At 38.6% G+C, this 24,268-nt stretch overlaps 1 protein-coding gene across 7 annotated transcripts in view; it reads right to left on the reverse strand.

The window, feature by feature from the left end:
• Positions 1 to 24,268, reverse strand: part of ALS2 (alsin Rho guanine nucleotide exchange factor ALS2) — an 81,467-nt gene that overhangs the window by 40,963 nt on the left and 16,236 nt on the right. For 5 of the 7 annotated variants that reach the window (XM_009443710.5, NM_001079920.1, XM_063790263.1 and 2 more), the window contains 8 exon segments: positions 19,392 to 20,329; positions 15,930 to 16,287; positions 13,030 to 13,198; positions 11,668 to 11,764; positions 8,238 to 8,315; positions 5,051 to 5,233; positions 2,726 to 2,897; positions 145 to 325 (listed from right to left, as the gene is read on the reverse strand). In XM_009443710.5, coding sequence (XP_009441985.2) covers positions 145 to 325; positions 2,726 to 2,897; positions 5,051 to 5,233; positions 8,238 to 8,315; positions 11,668 to 11,764; positions 13,030 to 13,198; positions 15,930 to 16,287; positions 19,392 to 20,329 — 2,176 coding nt within the window. 7 annotated transcript variants of the gene reach the window in all.

The raw sequence follows: 24,268 nt of genomic DNA on the forward strand, positions 1-24,268 counted from the left end.
GTTGGCTTAAGATTAAAATACTGCTTTGCAATTTCTATTACCTTATATCACTCTCCCTAATCTAGTCTCTTCTGATTAAGGAGCTGTTCTCCTTGGCAGAATAACCCTGCAGAGATTGAACATGACACGGGACTGGATACTTGCTCTGTATAACTATCCAAGAAGAGACTTGAATGCTTCAGGATGACCAAACTCCTGGCTTCCTTTACCCCATGAAGGAAGCTGCTCAATGAGGCTCCATGCTGACCAATGAGGTAACACAGCTTGCTGAATCGGCTAGCCACCTCCTGCAACAGCTGGACTGTAGTTGTAGTGCCCAAATTTTCTATAACAAAATAATAATGATGACAACACAAACTGAAAACCGATCACTTTATTATGATATGATTATGATTATGAATTCCTCTAAGACTACTTAACCTGTTGCCATGTGCTCTCAACTAAGGAACCCAAATGATTACAGTATTAAAGCAACCTCAAAGATCACAGTATCCAGTCCTTTGAGGAACTTGTTAAAAACACATTCACAGGAACCTTATAGATTCCAGGATGGCTTTTTCTGTTAAAAAAGACTCTCCAGGTGATTTTAAAGATGAGCCAAATTTGAGAACCACTGAGCTAATGCAACTCTCTGGTCATTTTGAAGATAAGTAATCTGAAGCCAAGAGAAGGGAAGTCAATTATCTAACTTAAGCCACTGATTAGTGACAGTCAGGAATTAAACTCACTTGGGGAGTTATATCTTTGTAAACATTTTCAGCTTTTTTGTTCTGACTTCTGCTCTACTTGCCTCTTTGAAAAGCCCAACCCTTCAGTGCAGAGAAGGCAATCCAAACATTGGACCACTGAGGATGCTCTGAATTTCAGAGAGGGCACCAGGATATTATTTGCTTTTTGCCTGTCTAAAGTTCCTCATTTCTAGGACTTCTTTCCAAGCAATTAGGAAAGTAGACTGGGAAGACCAACAAAGAAATCAGCAACCAGGACAGGAAAGAGGCAGATTTAACCTTTCTTTCAGAGCAATCCAGGAAGCTTCCAGCTTAGATTGCTTCCTTTCTCTTGGCAAAGTCCTGGAGTGTTCAGCCTACCTAGAGGAGGGGAATTTATAGAACAGAGACTCCACAACACTTAAAAGGCAGAAGGTAATAAAAACAAAAACACAAATGCAGACAGTCCTCAGCTTACAAAGGGATTATATTCACAAAGACTGTAAATTAGTTGTTTGAAAATATGTTTTTCCACTAGAAACAATGGGCAGGCCGGGCACGGTGGCTCATGCCTGTAATCCCACCACTTTGGGAGGCCGAGGCAGGCAGATCACTTAAGGCCAGGAGTACAAGACCAGCCTGGGAAACACGGCAAAACCCCGTCTCTATTAAAAATACAAAAATTAGCAGGAGTGGTAGTGCACACCTGTAGTCCCAGCTACTCAGGTGGCTGAGGCATGAGAATTGCTTGAACCCAGGAGGTGAAGGTTGCAGTGAGCCGAGATTGTGCCACTACACTCCAGCCTGGGTGACAGAGCAAGACTCTGTCTCAAAAAAAAAAAAAAAAAAAAAAAGAAACAATGGGCTGACCTGCAGAAGACAATGTCCTCAACATGGCAAAAGTGATGTACTAGAGAATTAACCTGAATTCTGGGTCAACACAGTGGGGCAAGGAGTGCAGGAGAGAGAAAGAGAAAGAAAACTTCCTGTTTTCTGACTGTAGGGCCAAACCCAGAAAAAAAATTTGAAATAGGAAAAGTTTATCTGCAACAGTTCCCTCAACTTCCATTCTGCATTCCTTTCTATTCTCCCAGAGACCCCCAGGTACCCAGTATATCTGGACAGTGGCATCCCATCTAGTACTACTGTAACCCATTCCCTCTGTGTTACCCCCTCACTTCCAACCTCTTTGTAGCTGGGCATAGCTAAGAAAAAGAATCAGATTTAATCAACTCATGCTGAGGGATAAGATCTTTTTTTGTCCCCGAGATGGAGTCTTGCTCTGTCACCCAGGCTGGACTGCAGTGGTACAATCTCAGCTCACTGCAACCTCCACCTCCCGGGTTCAAGCAATTCTCCTGCCTCAGCCTCCCGAGTAGCTGGAATTACAGGCACCCACCTGGCTAATTTTTGTATTTTTAGTAGAGATGGGGTTTCACCATGTTGGCCAGGCTGGTCTCGAACTCCTGACCTCATGATCTGCCCTCCTCGGCCTCCCAGAGTGCTAGGATTACAGGAGTGAGCCACCAAGCCCAGCCGGATAAGAGCTTTAACACTCTTATAGTTATCCACAACTTTAAGAGACTACTTGTAAATCCAAATAAATCTCTACTTGATATAATTCTAAGAACTATAATGAGGAAAATAAAAAATTCAGATAGTATACTGGAAGATCTCTTAGGACCAGCAGGGGGAGAAGTGTTGTTTGGAAGTCTAACTTTATGTAGGGTCAACTTTCCCAAAGTTGTTTTTGTTCCTCTGCCATGAATATCCTAAAAGTTCCATTTTCTACTGGAAGCCGCAGGAGCTCTGGGAGTGGTAGGACAGGGCAGGGGCAGTGAGGCTATTGACAAATTGGAAACAGTTTGTAAATTGTTGACTACCTGTGTACACACACACAAAGACAGTGCATAGAAAGAAGTAAACCATAAACTAACAGGTTTTCATTATTTGTGACATAGGAAGAAGAGATAAAGACCTGATGGTTTAATGGTGGGAGAGAGGGGGTTGCAACTTACCTAAACTGAGAAGAGGCCTGAGAATCTGAGATTTTATATCACTTAGTTTTGAATAGAATCGTCTTTCTGTAGTAGCTAACTCGTGGAGACTGGCAATATACCCCATAATGTTTTTATCCACCAAGGCTAGATAGCTATCTTTTCCTGCTGTCACTCTGCTTATATATCCAAGCTGAAACAGAAGAAAACAAAAGGATTAAATATAACATATAATTATGTTAGTAATTTCGTATACTGAAGCTGGCTTATATCAGCTGACAAGAGCTAACTGTTAAATATTCAGAAAATTTGCAAGCAAGTAATTAAACCATTGGCAGCTTGAAAATTGGCCATAGTGAAAATCTGCAAGCACCACAGACTAGGGTTTTTTTTTGGGGGGTCGTCGGGGGTCGCTTTTTTTTAGAGCTGGTTCATCAGTACATCATTGTTATATATGCATATCCAGATCTATACATAACTATACACACCTACTTTCAATTATCTCCAAGATACCTTTCATTTCACATTACAAGTGTTTGGAAACAGACCCCCTGGATATATAAAGATCCAAATGATAGGGATACATGTCTCAGGACCCCTTTCCGAGTAAAATAAGATTAATGAGACCAGGGAGGATCTCTATGCTATATATTAAAATATCTAGGATCTAAGAATTAACCTGCCTTTTGTACAATGAAAAGAGATTTTCTTAAAAAGGGACTTTTTGTCATTTACCCAAGATACCACTGTATAAAAAACATTCCATGTCTTTATTCACATATCCCATTAAATCAGGCAGGCAAGCTACAGACCCAATGCACTATTAACATCCCATGGTAACCAAAGACACACACGAGAGCTTCATTCCTTTCATCAGCCTATTTGATCGTCTATCTAGACTGTGAAATCATTCATGGGGAATGTAAAGCCAGGACTGGCAACTACAGACACATCTTGGCCAATGTTGCCTTTAATCTTTAAATTTGTTTTGTTTTGGTAGAGACAGGGTCTTGCTATGTTGCCCAGGCTGGTCTTGAACTGGCCTCAAGTGATCCTCCAGTCTTGGCCTCCCAAAGTTCTGGGATTATAGGGATGAACCATTGTACTTGGTCCCAATGTTACCTTTAGCAAGAAAGATCTTGTCCCCACACATTCATAACTTACTAGCCAGAAAAACAAACACAAAGACTAAAAAAAAAAAAAAAAAAACAAAAAAAACCCATATGCTATTTTACTTAATAAAAATAAGAAATCCTAGAATATACTAGTTTTGGGGGTTAATTTCCCTGCAGCATGTCACTTTGAGAATGTGACTTACTTTATGGGGAAAAGAAAGCTAGAAATAAGCCAATGGTTTCAGTTTACAAAAAAGAAGGGAAAACAGAGTGGGAAAGCAGATCAAATAAAAAGGGGATAAACAGTAGGTAAACAGTAGGAAATAAAATTAAGGCCAAGCAAGGTGGCTGAGGCCTGTAATCCTAGCATTTCAGGAGGCTGAGGCGGGCAGATCACTTGAGGTCAGGAGTTCAAGACCAGCCTGACCAACGTGGCGAAACTCCGTCTCTACTAAAAATACAAAAATTAGCTGGGCGTGGTCGTGGGCACCTGTAATCTCAGCTACCTGGGAGACTGAGGCAGGAGAATTGCTTGAACCCAGGAGGCGGAGGTTGCAATGGGCCAAGACTGTGTCACTGCACTCCAGCCTGGGCAACAGAGCAAGACTCAGTCTCAAAAAATAAATTAATTAATTTAATTAAATTAAAAGTGGAGAAGTGAAGCAGGGAAAAACAGAACACTGTTGGTTGTCTGTTGGGTCTCTCATGGTCTGCCATGAGCCTATCTCAGGCTCTTGCATTGTTACTTCCCACTTAATAGTTAGAAATTCATCTACTCTATTTCTAATTCACCTCGAGGGCTCTACGGCTGCAGTCAGGAAACTTCATAGTAAAATGTACTTTTCAATATTCCTACATGAGGGTGTTAATTCAACAAACATTTATAAAGTATGTACTATGCTCATCAAATACCATCAAAATATTTATAAAGTATGTACTATGCTACAGCAGTGAATGAGATAGCCTAAAATCCCTACCCTTCTGAATCTTACATTATAGTAAGGAGGACAGACAATAGACAAAGTGAGTAAATTATATAATGTATTCGATGGTGATAGGCCCTTTGGAGAGAAAAGATAAGGAGTGAAGGGGGCTTGAAAGGAGTTTGCAATTTTAAATAAGGTAGTTAGAGATGCTTACTAATAATTAGCCATACATACAAATAAAAACAAAAACAAAAGACTTCTCATGTGTTACTGAATGTGGGCCTTAGGATCCAATTCCTGTTCACCTTACTACAGGAGAGAAGTACTGGAGTCTTAGAACCACTGTGATTCTCTGGAAGGTTGTCACCTTCTGTAGGGTCCTGTCGGCCACTGTAATATAACCCAGGCTGGAAGTCTTCTGTATCCACTAAAAACAGGGAATAATCCCTGCCTGCAGCTACGCTCCAGACTCCATTTTCACTGCTTATCTGCAACAACAGAAAGATAGTGTCTGTCCAAGATAAAGGCAATCAGAAAGAACTTCGGATTCACAGGAACTGAAACGTTAGGTTGCTTAAATAAGCGTGGTGCAAAGTGAGTCATATCTGAGAGCAAACTTACCCAGCAATTTGCCCAATCAAATGCAGAGCAGGTGCAGGAGTAAGACGGAATCCCTTGTTCAGCTTTTAAATTTAGAACTGTTTTTATAAAAATCTGAAAAATTGGAATTTAAAAAGGAAAAACCACACATCTAATTTTTTATTGTTACTTTTGGAAGTCTGCACAGACTGTATTATAATGAAGAGACCCAGAAACTTCCAGAGCCCTACTCTAGAAGTGACAATTAGGACATACCTCTGTCCTTCCACATTTGGCTGTGTGCACAAAAATCGAGGTAAAAGAAAACAAACTAATAAGGCTAAATTCTATTCTGGCCAACTAAACTATTGGGTGCTAAAATTCAGTTTTCCCACTTGGAACTCTACCAGTCCTACGTGACTTTACTGTGCCTACTCCCAGGATGTTAAAACAGGCAGAGCCCCTGAGAAGCCCATCTACAGGGATCCCTTAGACCAGTGGTTCTCAGTGGTCTTTGCAGCAGCAGCAGCAGCCATCACCTGGGAACATGTTAGAAACACAAATTCCCAGGCCCCAGAGCTACTGGGGGAAGGGGAATGGGGAACAGAGTCCAGCACTCGGTCGCTTTTTTTTTTTTTTTTTTGAGACTCTTTCGCCCAGGCTGGTGTGCAGTGGCGCAATCTCGGCTCACTGCAAACTCCACCTCCCGGGTTCATGCCATTCTCCTGCCTCAGCCTCCCGAGTAGCTGGGACTACAGGTGCCCGCTACCACGCCCGGCTAATTTTTGTATTTTTAGTAGAGACGGGGTTTCACCGTGTTAGCCAGGATGGTCTCGGTCTCCTGACCTCATGATTCGCCCGCCTCAGCCTCCCAAAGTGCTGGGATTACAGGCGTGAGCTACCGCGCCCAGCCCAGCACTCTGTTTTAACAAGCGCTCCACAGGTGATTCTGATGTATGCAAAAGTTTGAGAACCACTGCCTTTAAATCAATAATTTTCAAACCTCGGGATTCCACACAGTGATTCAGTAGCCACCATGCCAAGGCAGGTGCCAGGGCTCTAGGCCCCCACTCCATCCTTAACCAAAGTAGTTCCTCATTTGTGGGTTTTATATATGGGATTCCTCATAAGATTTCATTTGGAGAAAGTGTGTTACTGCAAAAACTACTACCTCTAACCTCTAGACCCAGCTTCAGCTCCTAGACTGATAGGCAACACACACACACACACACACACACACACACACACACACACACACAAATACACTCTCTAATCTGTTAGATCCTTTGTGTTTAGATAGTTTCAGCACTGACTCCTGGACTGACGAACAACCCCTAATCTATTAGATCCTTAGTATCTAGCTAGGCTCCAAATCATAGGTGATTTTGTGTGTGTGTTGTGTGTGTGTGTGTGTCTACTACTAATTTTATACCAGTCTTCTTCTGGCATGACATTATGTTCTCAAATTCAGGCTATCCAAATAACGGACTTCCCATTCATTTTGGAAAGGACGCATTACAATTTTTGCAAAAGGAGTCTTCTTCCTAGTCTCAAAACTAATTCAAATCTCACTCTGCCTTCACTTTTAATTCTCACAGATTAATCAGGATGACTTCAAAAATGTTTTTCTCAGCCTTCCTCAAATAAAAAAACCAAGCTCCCAATGATGTCGAAGAGTTATGAAACTAAAATCTTGTAACCAACTATTCTCTTGTTTGACTCTAAAATGTTAAAAAGGAGTTTGATTTTCAGGTCTCCATGCTACATTACAAAGGTTTCCTTAGTATGAATAAGCACACACTTCAAATAAACAAAAAACAAGGAACAATGATTTGCAATATCTTTGTTTGTGATAATGTATCAGAAACTGAATAGCTTACTACTACGATGTTTTATACTGAAAACATTTCAGATTGGAGCTAGAAGTAATAATTGTTCCCTAATGTTTTATTAAGCCTTTTCTTCCCAGTAAAATTAAGTTCACCAAAAGGAAAGGCAGCATGTAAAAATCTTAAATAGTGACAGATGCACAGTGCACATTGCATATATGAATTATTGGCATATTTATTAACTGTCACATTCAAATCATATTCCTAAAATTGACGTAATTGCCCTTCTTTAATCTCCATTACTCCAGAGGGAGCATGTCTTGGGATAGGGGAGATATCAGAATCCAACTACATATCTATGACCTCCATATTCCATTCTGTCACATGGAGGGCATCTCTACCAAAAACCCTAAAACTCTTGTTCAAGGAACCAGTACAATTGATGAGAATTTGGTATTTCCTCAGGGTGATGAGGCGGAACACAAAGTGGAGAAACACTGCTACGGAACTTCGTCAAAGAGACTAGAAGCTACCAATCTCTCAACAGCACTACATAAACTAAAACCAATCCATCCAACAGTAAAAAATAAAATAAAATAAAATAAAATTCACCTCTACTTTTAGCTTTACTACAGAAAGTGAAAAGGCTTACAAAAAAAATGTTTTACTACTCTGCATGTTATTTTTAAATGCACACACAAAATTACACCACCAAATAATGTTATGTAAAAGTCAAACAATGGAGAATTCAAAGAGTAGACATTATCTGGTAACGCTGAGAAAACAGCAGAGTCCTAGAAACATGTTTTAAAAGAAAGCACTTTTTCATTTTTTTACTTAAAAAACAAAGAAACTATGAATATTTAATGAACAGTTGAAGCTAAGAAATATAAACACATAAAAAACGGATATTTAGCTTGAAAACACGTGGCTTCCTGTTTTTAAAAATTTTCTTATGAAAACCAAAACAAATTCAGGTTGTATGTATGAAATTCCCCTGATATTTTAAAATAAGAAATGGAGAAGTATAAGGTGTTACAGCTAAGAATTGTGGAATAAGTTGCTATCAAGTTCACAAAAGTACCTTTGCAAGACGAGGAACTGTTGTTGGAAAATCGGAATGCCCAAGTTGACCAAAGGTATTGCTACCCCATGAGTAAACCTATCAAAAAAACACAGAAAAGTAGCTAAGCGTTGTGAATCTGATTTTGCACATCAACTCTGAACCTTTATAATAATTAACATATATACACAAATACCAACAATTATACATTAAGTACTTATATTAGTCTTTCACTCTTTAACAGATATTAAGGAAATTCATTTTTAAACAAGACCAGAGATAATGCGCAAATAGAGTCTTGGTACATAAGAAGACAGAGTCCAAAAATTAGCTGGGCATGGTGGTGCATGCCTGTAATCCCAGCTACTTGGGAGGCTGAGGCAGGAGAATCGCTTGAACCCGGCAGGCAGAAGTTGCAGTGAGCCAAGATCGTGCCACTGCATTCCAGCCTAGGCAATATGAGCAAAACTCGGTATCCAAAAAAAAAAAAAAAAAAAAGAAAAGAAGAAGAAGGCAGAATTGAGGAGTCAACAATAACAATAACAATAACTAACACTTTTCAGGTGCTTACTAACTGCCAGACATTGTTCTTAACACTTTCTGTATATTAATTGATGATTCATTCTCACAACAATCCTAACAAAAATAAATAAATAAGGAAACCCAGAGAGGTTAATTTACCCATGGTCACAAATTCATATGTAAGAGGCAGGATTTAATCCCAGGAATTATCGTATACTGCCCCTTTTAGAGAAAGCAATAAAAACATTAAGTGATATAGAGGAAGAGTAATCATGATTTCCTACTCTGTAGATAAAAGTACTATGGAATGAACAGAAAACCTTTCATACATGAAGAGTTACTGTAAGAGAAACACAAGTACCTACACGCCACTACAGAAAAAGAAACTAGATTGCAATGACTAGGTTTAAAATGTTTGTTTATTCTGATTATGAAAGTAATTCACGGTCATTGTACAAGACTGTGACAGTACAAAAATAAAAATAGAAATAAAGTGAAATCACTGATCAACCACTTGGTGGCACCTACTCTTTTGCACATCAGTAAGTATAGATCTGTAACATCATTGTTAATAACTATCTAGAACTCTACTGTGCATATACTTTAACAAATTACCTACTGAATTAAGTTCTTTCCAATTCCTTTTTTTTTTTGGAAGCAGAGTCTCAATCTTGTCACCCAGGCTGGAGCACAATGGCGCGATCTTGGCTCACTGCAACCTCCGCCTCCCAGATTCGAGCAATTCTCCTGCTCAGCCTTCCAAGTAGCTAGGATCACAGGCGCCTGTCATCACGCCCGGCTAACTTCTGTGTTTTTAGTAGAGATGGGGTTTCACCATGTTGGCCAGGCTGGTCTTGAACTCCTGACCTCAGGTGATCCGCCCACCTCAACCTCCCAAAGTGCTGGGATTACAGGCATGAGCCACCACACTCAGCCTCCAATTCTTTAATATTAAAAAGGATAGGAAAAATCCTTGAATACATATATTCATGTATCTATTTGCTTAGGATAACTTCCTAGGCAAAGACTATGCCATTCTGATTTTTGATACATACTGACAAACTCTCTTCCAGCAAGGTCCAGTTTACATTCCTGCCTGCACTGCACGCACATTTTCTCCCACATCCTAATCAATGCTCAGCATTGAATGTAATCCTTAGGTTTGCATAGGTTAATCTCCTAGGTGAGAAAAACACTGTACTGTTGTTTTTTAATTTAAATGTATTTGCTAAATGATCATCTTTTCATTTATTGCTGGCCATTTCTACTTCTTTTATGATGAAAATATAAATATCCTTTTGACAATTTTTATCCTTTGACAATTGTTCCTTTATATATAAGTGCAGCAACACTTTATCACATATGTTGCAGATATTTTTACCCAGTTTGTTACGTATTTTCATTTTGTTTACAGTGTTTTATTTGCTGTTCGGGACTGTTGAATTATCAAATTGACAAACATATCTTACTTTCTAATTTCCAGTTTTGATGTTATGTCTTTTTCTATGCCTAAAAGACTCATCTTAATTTGTTCATACACACACACGCACACATACACACAGTTCTAGTTTTTAATGACATCATTAATACACCCAGAATTAGAATATGTATAGCCATCTTAGTTTTCTCCTACAAATACGAAGCCAGTAAACATTTACTACATTTACCGGATACTCAAGTCTTGTTTTCCCAACTGAATGGAAACACCCACTTTTATATCTTAAATTCTCATATATACTTGAGATTATTTCTAGCTGACAGGCATATTTCTGTTGCATTGATCTGTTTAATTTTATAATATATAAGGATAAATCTCTCTTTTTACCTGGCTCACCTATGTTTATTCTTCTAAAGTAATTTTGGGATTATTTTATCAAATTGTAAATATTACACTGGAATATTTTGGGGACTGTACTGAATTTTCACTGTGCTGATTAATGATTTAAGAGAGAAATGACATTTTTACAACTGACGCATCTCATCCAAAAATAAAACCTCTCCCTTTACTACTGCTTTCATGACCCTTCAAAAGAGTTCTAAAGTTTGCATCATATGGGTTATATGCATTTTATACTTATTCCTACTTCCTTAACACTTTTGGTATAGTTCTGAGCAGAATTTCCTCGAGTATGTTTTGTTTTATTGTATGTATACAATAAAGCCAGTAATTTTTATTTTGTAACTGACCTCCTTCCGAATCTCTCATTTTTAAGTCTTTTGAATGAATCATGTTAAAAACAGTAAATTCCCCTTTTTCTTTCCTAATATTAATATTTATACAAGTTATGTTAGTTTTTTGGCTAGCCTAGTATGTGAAATGTGCAATCAAATCAAATATTAAAAGGGCTTCGAATCCTTTATTGGCTTCTTAAAAAGATAAAGGAATTGGTGAAGCACCATTATCGAAATATGAATATATTTAATATTAACTTATTGCAGATGAGCAGTCTGGGTTTTAAAAAAAAACTTAAAACAACTTCTTTATGTTTATGTACATGGGTATGGTTTTTAGTAATGCTAGAGGTCACTTTCAGGTCCCACAGTTTTAAAGAAAAATGACTTTATTTTCTTAGTGTTTTACTATGTATCTTCTTTGTAACAAATAAAAATTCACCAATACCCTGGAAAATCTGGGGTTCTCTTTTTAGGTGAGAACACATTATAGAAAGCTCCTAAATCAGGGAGAAAAGTGTTTAAATCCAAGCTCTACTGTTACGTATGTGTGACTTTAGACAAGTTACATAATTTCTCTTACTCCACTTCCCTCGTCTGTAAAGTGGAAATAATACCATACAAAATATTGGAAAGCTAAAATGAGATACGGTTATCATTGCCTGACATATAGCAGATAATCAACAAATGAGGGTCCAACAATGTCATGTTGGCCTTCCATGAAAATAAGGTAAGCATTTAATAGTTTGCCTCCTACCTGGGATTTCGCAGTAAGTGCAAGAGAATGGTAACCACCTGCCTCCAGATGGATTACTTCTTTGCCATCCAGACATTTTACACACAACGGTTGAAGCCTTAAAAAGAAACACACAGGCACACAAAGTCAAAGTATTCTCAGCAAGAATCGTAGCCTTTCTCAAATTATAAAGTGCTGTTGTGTAAAAATAAACATTTCTAAAGAAAACATTAAAATAAACATAATGGATATATGGTCAATCTACTCCTAAATATCATAAATAATTTTTGGAAGGTTTTAACCTTTGTCTATCAATCACTAATTAATCCCCATAATTTAGAATCTGTTAAGAATCATAAAACTACGAATGATTCTTTATAGCAAAAAGTATACTTAGGATACAATAAAAAATAACCACAGAAGGAAGGTAATTTTTAAATTAATTCCAGTTGCCTCCACTCTACTATGAATAGAGACATTTATATTAACTCACTACTTTAGATGATCATTCCAATTACTCACTTAAAAACTTCCCAATATCTAATTTGTTAATATCGTAACAGTTTCTAATAAACAAAATGCCAGTTTTACCCTAATATATGTGAATAGACATAGTCTGATGTTTGAATTATAGTTATTTTGGCAGTGGCAGAGACATCTTTCAGGTTAAAAAACAAAACAAAACAAAAAAAAACTGTTGGCTCTTATCTTTTCCTATGTGACAGGTGGGGGCCTCTTTTTCATCAATTAAAAATCTGAGCCATTCCTGTCTTCCAGTGAAATATAATCTTATCCCAACACCCCTTTCTGTACTCCAAGATGAACACACATTGAAGAAGATATGGAAAAGTGCACCATGGATACTTAAGTCTTTTACTGCTTTTTTTTTCTTTTCCTTTTTTTTTTTTGAGATAAGAGTTTCATTCTTTTGCCCAGGCTGAAGTGAAGTGGCACAATCTCAGCTTACTGCAACCTCTGCCCTTCCCAGATTCAAGCGATTCTCCTGCCTCAGCCTCCTGAGTAGCTGGAATTATAGGAGCCCACCACCATGCCCAGCTAATTTTTGTATTTTTAGTAGAGACTGGGTTTCGCCATGTTGGCCAGCCTGGTCTCAAACTCCTGACCTCAGGTGATCCACCTGCCTCAGTCTTCCAAAGCACTAGGATTAAAGGTGTGAGCCACCACGCCCGGCCAAGTCCTTTACTGTTAAGAACAAATTCAAGAGTAAAGTGACAGCTTTTTATCAGAGTTAATGGTGTGTAATAATCTGAAGCTAGAAGAGCCCAGATTTCCTCTATGAGGAAAGTGAGATTTAGAGACCTTCCCAGGAGAGAGATTATTGGTTTAAGCCAACTTCTATCAGTAAATGTTGGTAGCGCTTACCTAGGCAGAACATCGCCGTGCCCCAGCTGCCCTTCCTTCCCTTTCCCCCAGGTCCACACTTCTGTTCTCAGAGAAGGCAGGAGCGCATCTGCTTCTCCACTGTATGTGGGGGTCAGAACCACTGTCCTCGTTTTCACCCGTGCAGCCTTTCTTAAGAGCCTGGGGGAAACTGAAAACCAACCAGACGTGGGGTGAAGGAGTGGGAGTCCAGAGGGTAAGAAAACATATCATTTGGACAAACTTAAGATTTTCAAAAACATACGCCACCAATGGTATTTTTGAAGCATATTCTAGAGGCTCTCTGTAGAAAAGGGGACCTGTTAGTCAAATGAAATTGGTAAATACTCACTGCTACAATCTATCCTCCCACTACCTCCTCTGCAGAGATTCACACACACATTAGCACACACTGAAGGTGGTGACAAATCCTGTAAATAAAAGCCCTGTTTAAATATGTTTAACCCAGCTGGAATTCCAAACATTTAGCCACAGAAACCTTTTCTGTACAACATCTAGTGACATCCTATAGAACTTGTATTCTAAAGAATATGCTGAACAAAATACTATACTAAGGCTGACAAATACTTTTCTCATTTGAAAACAAAAATTAACGAGCCAGGCAAAGTGGCTGTAGTCCTAGCTACTCAGGAGGCTGAGATGAAAGGATTCCTTGAGCACAGGAGTTTGAGGTTATAGTGTGTTATGACTACATCTGTGAATACCCACTGCACTCCAGCCTGGGCAACATAGCAAGACACTGTCTCTTTTTTTTTTCTTGAGACGGAGTTTCGCTCTTGTCATCCAGGCTGGAGTGTAATGGCATGATCTCGGCTCGCAGGAACCTCTGCTTCCTGGGTTCAAGCGATTCTCCTGCCTCAGCCTCCTGAGTAGCTGGGATTACAGGCATGCACCACCATACCCAGCTAATTTTTGTATTCTTAGTAGAGACAGGGTTTTGCCATACTGGCCAGGCTGTTCTCAAACTCCTGATCTCCAGTAATCCTCCTGCCTTGGCCTCCCAAAGTGCTGGGATTACAGGTGTGAGCCACTGTGCCTGGCTCCCATCTCTTAAAACACAAAAAGCCTTTCTAAGTCAAGGTCTAAGTTGAAATATATTATGAATAATTGTAATAAAGAATTCATTTTAGCTATAAAATGTAAACATTTCTGAGACGGGAAAAAGATTATGAAAGGGATATACTAAAAAGCTTTTGTACTTGCCTATTTCAAATTATTTTACAGAGATGTTAAAAAATGTTTTAAAAGAACATTGCCATCTTTTATAGTGTTCAAAATTACATCAAACACACACAACACTATGTGAATAGTGTTTGATGCCAGGATAAGATTTGAAGAAAATCATCAAATGTCACTCAGTAGAGACTTAGTCATTAAGTCATTAACTTGTGGGCCACAAGAAAGTGATCATCACTGCCTAATATCAACATCTTTTCTGGTGAATGTATCGTTTCTATGCATACGGAGACTCAAATAAACCTACTTGAAGATTCCTCAAGGATGTACTCCAGATAATTCTTAGAGAGGGGGAAAAGAGTACATGTAAAATTTTTCGAAAGATACTTTAGGTTACTAAGTAAAATTTAACCATAGGATATAAGTCTATTAGTGGGATTCATGATGTAATGATATGAAAAAATATTCCACATTTGTAGTTCAAAGAGATTGCAAATATATTTATATACTTAAAATGCTAAAGGACACTTAAGAATAAGAAAAGTTTGGTGCAAGATTCTCCTTCAGACTTAATAGAGATCATAGGCCTTCTTATACATCATATATATTATATATATATACATATATATTCACATTAATCATGACTTAAGTTTTATTTGTGTAGAGGAAAATCTGGTGGTAATGAGAATTAAGAGTGGCACAAGAGTGTTCAGTAAGTAGAACAAGGGGAGAAACAGGTGCAGAGTAAAAAAGGTAAGTTTTAGTACAGCCTAGAATTCCTAACTTTTGAGCTTTGCACAAAATCATGTAAACCAGGAGTCGGTCAATTATAGCCCATGGGCCAAACAGGGCCTACCATATGTTTTTGTAAATAAAGTTTTGTTGGGATATAGCTTCACTCATTCATTACATATTGTCTCTGGCTGCTTTTACATAACCACAGCGTAGCTGAGTAGTTGTCACAGAGACAGGATGTCCTACAAACCTTAAAATATTTCTCTTTGGCTCTTTACAGAAAAAGTCTGCCAAATCCTGGTCTCATCAAATGCTTCTCAGACTTTAGTGTGCATACTAATCACCTGGGGGACCTTGCTCTAATGCATGTTTTGATTCAGTAAGTTGAGAGTGGAACCTGAGAGTCTGCGTTTCTAACAAGTTCCCAGATGCTGCTGATGCTGCTGGTCTGCAGGCCACTCTTAAGAAGCATTAAGTCCAGATGGCTGAGACTGCTGAACTGATTGAGAAAAGGAGAAGAACCAACTGCATAATATTCTAAAAAGTTTATTGCCTATGGTCTCAGCAAATGAAATTTTCTCTTCTTGAAGCTTAAGAATTCTCTCCTCTTTCAAGTCAAGTACAGTAATTCACTTATCCAATGGTCGCATCTCCAACCTCATCGATCTGGAGTATAGGTCCCAATTAGGAAATAAGAAGGGTACTGTAACACTCCAGAACAATAAAATAAGATTCACAATAAGGTTCATAAGCAGGAGCAAACATCAAGAAAAAGTGACGTTCTAACTTTATAGTGATATCTAAAGCAGATAAACATGTAACTTTCTTTTAAAACCACCATTAAATAAATTTTCACATTTGAATATGTCAGCTTCATAATTAGGACAGCTTTTTTAATAATACAGCATGCGATGTCAGGAGCATCCTGGATTCCCCAAAAGTCAATTCACAAAACCTAGTTATTTCCTTACCTTGTGACAACAATCCAGGGAGGGAGAGTCTTCGACTGCCTCCCTCTGTTTCTTCTTCTCTGATATCCACAAGACTTGAACTTTTCTTTCCTTGCATTGATTCCTGTTTAACCTGTTCTTCCCTGCTATCTTTCAAACCTTCGGGGCCAATGGCACTACTGCCTGCCTGAGCTCCAGTTTCACAAGGGGTTGTACTATAAAAGTTCATAACTTTCTTCAGTGACAAGGCACCAGCTTCATAAGTAGCAGCCACTCTCACACCAACAGCAGATGCACAAGAGACCACCAGGCTGTTTAGGGCTGAGGTGCTTGTGGTAGGCGGGCTGTGGAGATTAGGAATTGCTTCTTCTAAAAGAGGCTAAAATATACACACATAAAAAATTATATAAAAATATAATCCCTTATGCAACAAGCAATCAATAAAAAGAAAGGCTAATATCCATCGCTATTTGCATGTAAGAATCTAAAACGACAGAAGTTCTCTTCATCTTCAACTAAAGGTATTCTCTTCTTGATCATGGAGTTAACACATTAAATGGAAATGAGTACTCAAAATACAGTTCCTTTTCCAAAGTACTTCCTTTTGTCTAGATGTTGTGTTTTTCTATGGTATTTCAAAATAAGCCTCGGCTGCTTTTATAAAATTAAACACAGTAAAAAGGGAGGGAGAAGAAAAGGCATGGAAAACACTGCCTTTAATGCCAAGTGCACTGTGACAGCCCTGGACAGAAGATGGAAAAAATGCAAATTTCATTATTGATCCCTTTCAGGAAAATTTATACAGACTACTACCTAGAAGTGGCAGGAAAAAAATTAGATTTTATGAAGAAAAAAAAAAGCTTTCCCTGAAATGCTTTATAAATTGAAATTTAGATATAGCATATAGAGATGGAAAAATAAGTTATACCTGTAACCTATCATCTCCCAAATTATGCTCAACTCGAGTGCCTTTACTGGCTCAATGAGTTATTTTCTATGACCCAGGGGCTAGACAAGCTGTAGGATTACCTTTGCTCTTGCTACCACAAATGGCAAATGTGGTAGGTTAATAATTAAACATTTGGAACCAGTGTTCTTAGTGTGATTCTAGAAGTGTACCAGAAAGTCAAACTAAAGTTTTCTGATATCTTAATGAAAAAATCAGTTGAAATTTACTCTAAGCTGTCAAACATCATTGTTCCCTAAAAAGGAAGGTCATTAAATGTACCTACCAAACACATAAAAAAGCTTTCAGCTCATCAGCATAGATCATATTGAAAAATTTGCTTCTTATTGTACCCAAAGATCTCAAAGGGAATATACACATTCCTTCATTTGTCCTAAACTAAAATACAAACATAATGTATGTGTGTGTGTGCGTGTGTGTGTGTTTGTATATTTTAACATTGGCTTCTGACTTCCTAAAGGAAATAATTCCTGGTACCTAGCGAAGTGCCTGACATGTAAGTACTCAAAACATTTTGTTGAATTAAACGCTAAATTCAAATGAGCTATTTCCATGCAAATTAGTCTGTAAATAGTCAATAAACAAATATACTTAATAAAACGAAAAAGAAATACAAAGCCTATTACTTCTTTGGTGATACAGCTCCCACGATAGCTTGTTCAGAAGAACTAGTGTCACTATGTCCACTTTTTGTTTACAAAGGCTCCTTACATAAGCAGTGATGGTATTTAGAGGTAACTATTTTAGGGGGTTCTTAACCACTAGGTACAGCAAAGTCACAAAACTCTACCTTATATAAACCTTGAACTACTGTTCTAACTGGCTCCTTCTACTTAATTATATTTAAAAATATAGTAATAAGCCCTCCCCTACAAAAAACATAATTAGCAATTTTGATGAAATATATAATTTTAGGAGTTCCAGTCAACCAGTAATACTTTGGTTTATTTCCCAAGTGAGAGAGTCTCAGTTATATCTCGCCAGAAGAGAAAAAACTTGCCCTAAAACAAATAAATTCCTTGTGAATTAGCTGTATGATTGAGATGTTATTTACAAAGAATAAATTAAATGTAATAGAAACACACATTTAATTTAAATAAATTAAATTTAATGCAATAGAAACACACACATTGTTACTAGCATAAGTAACAAAAACTTCCAATGTTTAACAAAGTAAGTAAAATGTGATAAGCATGTACAGTCTAAGAATTTTCTACATGCATTCTTGTTAAACTACTACTTTTGCTTTGTTCAGACTTTATAATACCTTTCTCCAAACAGCTTATCCTTGATTTTTTTAAAAATTCAAATACCCACAAGTTTCAGTGAATAGATTGTGAAATAAAGACTACTTCTAAAAATACCTTCATGTTCACATGCTGACAGAGTAAACAATAAGAATCGAGAATCAAGAGGCTATGTGGTTTCAAAAACCTAAAAAGAAACACTGCAGGACAGATCTTTTATGATTATGATCTTTTGTTTTGTTTTCTTACAGTTTTGGTAAAGCAAAATCAAAAGGCCACACTAAGAGTAAAACACAGAAATAATCCTTTTAAAACAATTTAGTTTAAGCGGGAACTCAAACTTTACCATGTGCTACTGATAAACAACTTTTGTTCATTCTACCACAAATTTTCAAAATGAAAATAGTTTTAATAAGATATATAAAATAGGCTGGGCATGATGGCTCATGCCTGTAATCTTAACACTTTGGGAGGCTGAGGTGGGAGGATTGCTTGAGCTCAGGAGTCTGAGATGAGCCTGGGCAACAGGCTCTACTCTACTTAAAAATAAAATCAGCAGGTGTGGTGGCATGTGTATAGTCCCAGCTACTTGGAAGACTGAAATGGGAGGATCGCTTGAACCTGGGAGATCAAGGCTGCAGTGAGCCACAATCGCATTACTGCACTCCAGCCTGGGTGACAGAGCAAGACCGCATCTCAAAAACAAACAAACAAAAAGATAAAATATTAGCCACCTCTTCAAATTAAGCCCAGTAAGGACCACAGCTATAATTGAAAAAAACTGAAACATGTAATTGCCTGTAAGTTTTAAATCTGCCTACAATTGAAGGATCTGCCACAAAACAATCTTCCCTGTTAAAGAAGGAAAAGACTTTTCTCTACAGAATTCTGAAGAGTGTTACAAACACAAGTAAGAAGAATCTTTGTGAATCTCTAGTTATATTAAACTATTCAGGGCCCACCAAAATTCAGTACTTTAGCCATAGAAAAAAAGTACTAGCAAGAAAAAAAAAATGAAATGCTCCTACTTATAAAACAAGCCCAACATGACACCTTTCAATATCATAAAGGGCCAGAACAAACATAAAGAGTGATTTTGAATTAATCCAGGTTCTTTCCTTTATCTAGGCTTGCCTGATAAAACAAAATTATAATCAAACTCAAAAAATAAAAAATGCTACCAAGCCTTACTCATTTTAAAGTTTCTAAAGAAAAGCCCATACAGTTCAACTCTAGACACACTTTTATTTTATAAAATTGAGCAGGTACCTGAGATGGCATTGGCTTTTCACCATGCTCTGAGTCCTCTCTTACTGAATGATCTGACAGTTTCCGTAGGTATTCATTGACTGCTTGGGTGTCAGGGTATGATGGTATGTTTCTGGCAGAGGAAATTTCAGTTGTTCCCATGACATTTTGTTGAGAGGACATGGCATTGCTGCTTGTGATCTGAGCACTTACTGCATTCAGTTCAGTAGCAACAGACTGATCATTTGCTACGACAGTGTTCTCAAATACTTCTTCCTGCCTGTCAAGGGTTTCAGTGGAGGGGCTGAGAGCAGTGCTGGCATGGTTTTCTGCCTGAGATTCTGTCAGTGTCACACCTAATGGGCAACAATGACTGTCTGATATAATCACATGGTCTTCTTTGTCAGTCATAGTAATCAAGAGCTGGCTGCACTGGTTGCATCGTTCTGGGACTGGCTTCAGATCCTGGGAAGGGAGGCACTGTACAAGGGCTAAGCTGTGGAAAGCACCACAGGCAACTTGAAGCACCACTCGCCCAGCAAGATGTTCTACCTTTTGTGGCTTTGTCACTGGGAAGGCAGTGGTAATGAGACCCAACTGACAACCGGTACCCCATGCCCAAATCTCTCTGCTTATTGACAATGCCAGAGTGTGCTCCTCGCCACATGCCAACTGTAAAATCCTGACTGCTAACAAAGGGCTGGCCTCAGAATCAGCAATGCTGACAGGATTTGGTTCCGGCACATACTGCTGGTTGGCTACTGCACACTGGCCAGCAGAATTCTCTCCCCACATGTACGCGACACCATTGTCTGTCACTGCTCCACTATGGAAGCTTCCTGTTGCCACAGTAACAACATATTGCCCAACCAGGGCATTTTCTAGAATGGGGCTACTTGGACAAATCTCCACTGGTCCACTTCTCCAGGGAAGAGTCCCAAAGCTGTAGACCTCACCATCTGAAGGTTAAAAAAAAAAAAAAAAGAAAAAAGAAAGGGTTAGTGAATTAACTAAAAATTTTAACAGCAAACTTTTAGTCCCCTCTAGATTTAACCAAATTGGATTTTCTTTTTAAATTTTCAAAAGCAGTTGTAGAAATCTGGTTCAAGCACACAGTATTTCACATTAATTCATCTTTTTAAAAATGACTCTTTTTAATATTCTGCACTATAGTGAGAATTTCTACAAAGTGCAGGAGGCTAATCCTTTCCTTCAGCCTCATCCTACAAACTCCTCACATCAATCCACTCCTAACGGCCATCATCCAGGCTATTATAGAAACAGATTCCAAGTGTTCAAAGGCAAAATAAATAACCATGTTAAGATAAAATAAGCAAAAAAATAAGACAAAACAGACACATTCACTAATATCTACAATTCACTACTACTAAACAAGTTGGAACAGCAAAAAATTATGCAATGGCTTAAAAATATTAGCGATTCATTTTGGCCAAAACTAAGAAATTAACTTTATGCCTCTAGGCTGTACAGGAAGCACCAGTTCTTAACAAGACATGGCTGTCTTCACTTTGTATGTCACATTATATATAGTTTTGAGATGTTACATAAATATACAGGTTGAGTATCACTTATCCAAAATGCTTGGGACCAGAGGTGTTTTGGATTTCAGGTCCAGGTTTTGGAATATTTGCCTTATGCTTACTGACTGAGCATCCCAAATCTGAATGTTCCAATGAGCATTTCCTTTGAGCACCATCACATCAGCACTCAGAAAGTTCTGGATTTTGGATCATTTTAGATTTCAGATTTTTTAATGTGGGATGCTCACCCTGGACTTTATGTACTAGATACTAGCTAGTCTTTCTGAGGTGAGATTTGTTTAAAAAGCAAATCAGCTTCTTCTCTGAAAAAACATCAAATGGCAGACGAAGCTAGGGCAGCAGGAGGGCCCAGAGGCCCCAGGGACCCTGGGATGGGGAACCACAGTGACTTCCATGGAGGCTTGGGCAGTGGCATCTGGGGCCAGGGTCGGGGCCACAGAGCTCAAGGAGGCAAGGCTGAGGATAAGGAGTGGACACCCATGACCAAGCTGAGCTGCCTGGTCAAAGACACGAAGATGAAGTCCTGGTGAAAACCTATCACTTCTCCCTGCCCATCAAGGAGTCTGAGATCATTGACTTTTTCCTGGGGACCTCTCTCAAGGATGAGGTTTTGAAGATTGTGCCAGTGCAGAAGCAGACGCGCACTGGCCAGCACACCAGATTCCAGGTGTTTGTTGCCACTGGGGACTACAATGGCCACTTGCTCCAAGGAGGTGGCCACTGCCATCCAAGGGACTATCATCCTGGCCAAGCTCTCCAATGTCCCCGTGCACAGAGGCTACTGGGGGAACAAGATCAGCAAGCACCACGCAGTCCCTTGCAAGGTGACAGGCTGCAGTGGCTTTGTGCTGGTGCGCCTCATCCCTGCACCCAGAGGCACTGGCATTCTCTTAGCCCTAGTGCCCAAGAAGCTGCTGCTGATGGCCAGTATCGATGACTGCTACTCCTCAGCCAGGGGCTGCACTGCCACCCTGGCCAACGTCACCAAGGCCACCTATGATGCCATCTCCAAGACCTACAGCTAACTGGCCCCCAACCTCTGGAAGGAGACTATATTCACCAAGTCTCCGTATCAGGAATTCACTGGCCACCTCGTCAAGACCCACACCAGAGTCTCCAGACAGAGGACCCAGGCTCCAGCTGTGGCTACAACATAGGGTTTTTATACAAGAAAAATAAAGTGAAGTAAGCCTAAAAAATGTTAAAAATAAAAAGTAAATCATCACAACAGAACAAAGCAAAAAAGCAAATGAACCTGTCAGAATAACTGGCTAGCTTTAGAATTAATGAAAGGCCCAGTGAGTTGGGTATATAAATAACTTATGTATGTCCAGCTATGCTACCAAGTCTTAATTTTACTGTAGTATTGTGGGAGCTTGGGAGCAGGTACACATAAGCTATGCTGGCTAAAAATTCAATGAAACAAAGACTTGGCTACGGGTTTTTAAAAATACTGAGCCAAGCCCACTATCCTTTCTTTTCCATATGACCAGAGATTTATGATTTTTTTTTAATTAATGAAGAAATAAGCACTTTTTTTTTTCTCATAAGGCAGCAATTGAGTTGATGATGAAAACATGTGAACTTTATCTTTGACCTATTACACATGGCAGATACAGGTATACACTCAAGTTAACTCATCACATCATCTATATACGTAAGGACTCAATAGTGGCTAGAGGGAAGATATGTGCATTTATTAGGAAATGTATAGTCTGGATCAAGAATACTGACATGAGAAAATAAGCTCACTGGTTAAACTCTTTTAAACTTTGTTTCCTAATACAACAGTATACTTGAAAAAGCTCACCAAGTCTTTCAATTAACATTATTCCACTAGAAAGAGCAATACTGCAAAGAAATGGATATTTAGATCCCCCTCCTTAAAAAACAAAAACAAAAACTGGAGCATATAAAAAATAGTGAAACAGGCTGGGTGCAGTGGCTCAGGCCTGTAATCCCAGCACTTTGGGAGGCAGAGGCAGGCGAATCACTAGGTCAGGAGTTTGAGACCAGCCTGGCCAATATGGTGAAACCCTGTCTCTACTAAAAATACAAAAAAAAAAGAGCCAGGAGTGCTGGCACTGGCCTGTAGTCCCAGCTACTCGGGAGGCTGAGGCAGAAGAATTGCTTAAACCCAGGAGGTGGAGGTTGCAGTGAGCTGAGATCGTGCCACCACACTCCAGCCAGGGCAACAGAGCGAGACTCCGTCTCAAAATAAATAAATAAATAAAAGTGAATCAATGAGGTATCTTCATTGAATTATGAGCTAATGGTCATATTTAATAGAGATGAAGAACCTTGAAAATTTCTAGCACTCAACCATTTCCTCAGCTGGAAAAGATAGCACTGGAGATCCGTATGCAATTTCAAACACACACTTGTGTTAGACGACGTTTTCTTTTGGTAACTGTGACACTTAATACCAGGACACTGCTTAAACATGAATAATGATAGGCTATTTAAATATTTTTGAAAAGTTTTCCTTCAGTTGTCCTAGCCTTGAAGGTATGATTCTAAAGATACCATGTTTATAGTCGAATAACTTTTTTTTTTTTTTTTTTGAGACAGGATCTTACTTTGTCAGCTAGGCTAGAGTGCAGTGGCATAATCACAGCTCACTGCATGCAGCTTTGGTCTCCCAGACTCAAGCTATCCTCCTGCCTCAGCCTCTGAAGTAGCTGGGACTACAGGCGCAGGCCTCCATGCCTGGCTAATTTTTAAAATATTTCTTGTAGAAACATGGTCTCCCTATGTTGCCCAGGAAACATAGTCTCCCTATGTTGCCCAGGCTGATCTTGAACCCCTAGGCTCAAGGGATCCTTCTGCCTTGGCCTCCCAAAGTGCTGGGATTACAGGCGTAGGCAATTGTGCCCAGCCAGTTTCATTAGCTTAATGAAAATATTCCAAATATCTTATTGAAAACAACAACAGAATTCCACTTATATTTGCTTGAGAACTATATATTTTAAATCTCATAGGACAGGTATTGAATATAGTTCACACTTTTAAAGTAAGATTGTTTTTAAAGTCCTGAAGAATAATGTTATAATAAAACTGATATAAGACAAACTAGAAAGAAATCCATGTTTATCCCATACAACCACCAGGACCAGATTTAATCCTTGTTTCCTAGAATTTGTCTTCCTTTAGTTCCTAGAAAGAAAATACCAAAGCATTATTTAATACCTTACAGAGCAGAAATTTATAAATTAGTGAAGTAGATGGCAATTGGTGCCCAAATCAAATTTGTCATGATTGAGTTGATAAAGTGCCATTAAGATTAAAGGTACCTCTATAAATTACAGCACACGTTTCGGTAATAGACTCATAGAT

The sequence above is a fragment of the Pan troglodytes genome, chromosome 13 (assembly GCF_028858775.2).
Source record: "Pan troglodytes isolate AG18354 chromosome 13, NHGRI_mPanTro3-v2.0_pri, whole genome shotgun sequence".
In the NCBI taxonomy this organism is placed as follows: domain Eukaryota; kingdom Metazoa; phylum Chordata; class Mammalia; order Primates; family Hominidae; genus Pan; species Pan troglodytes.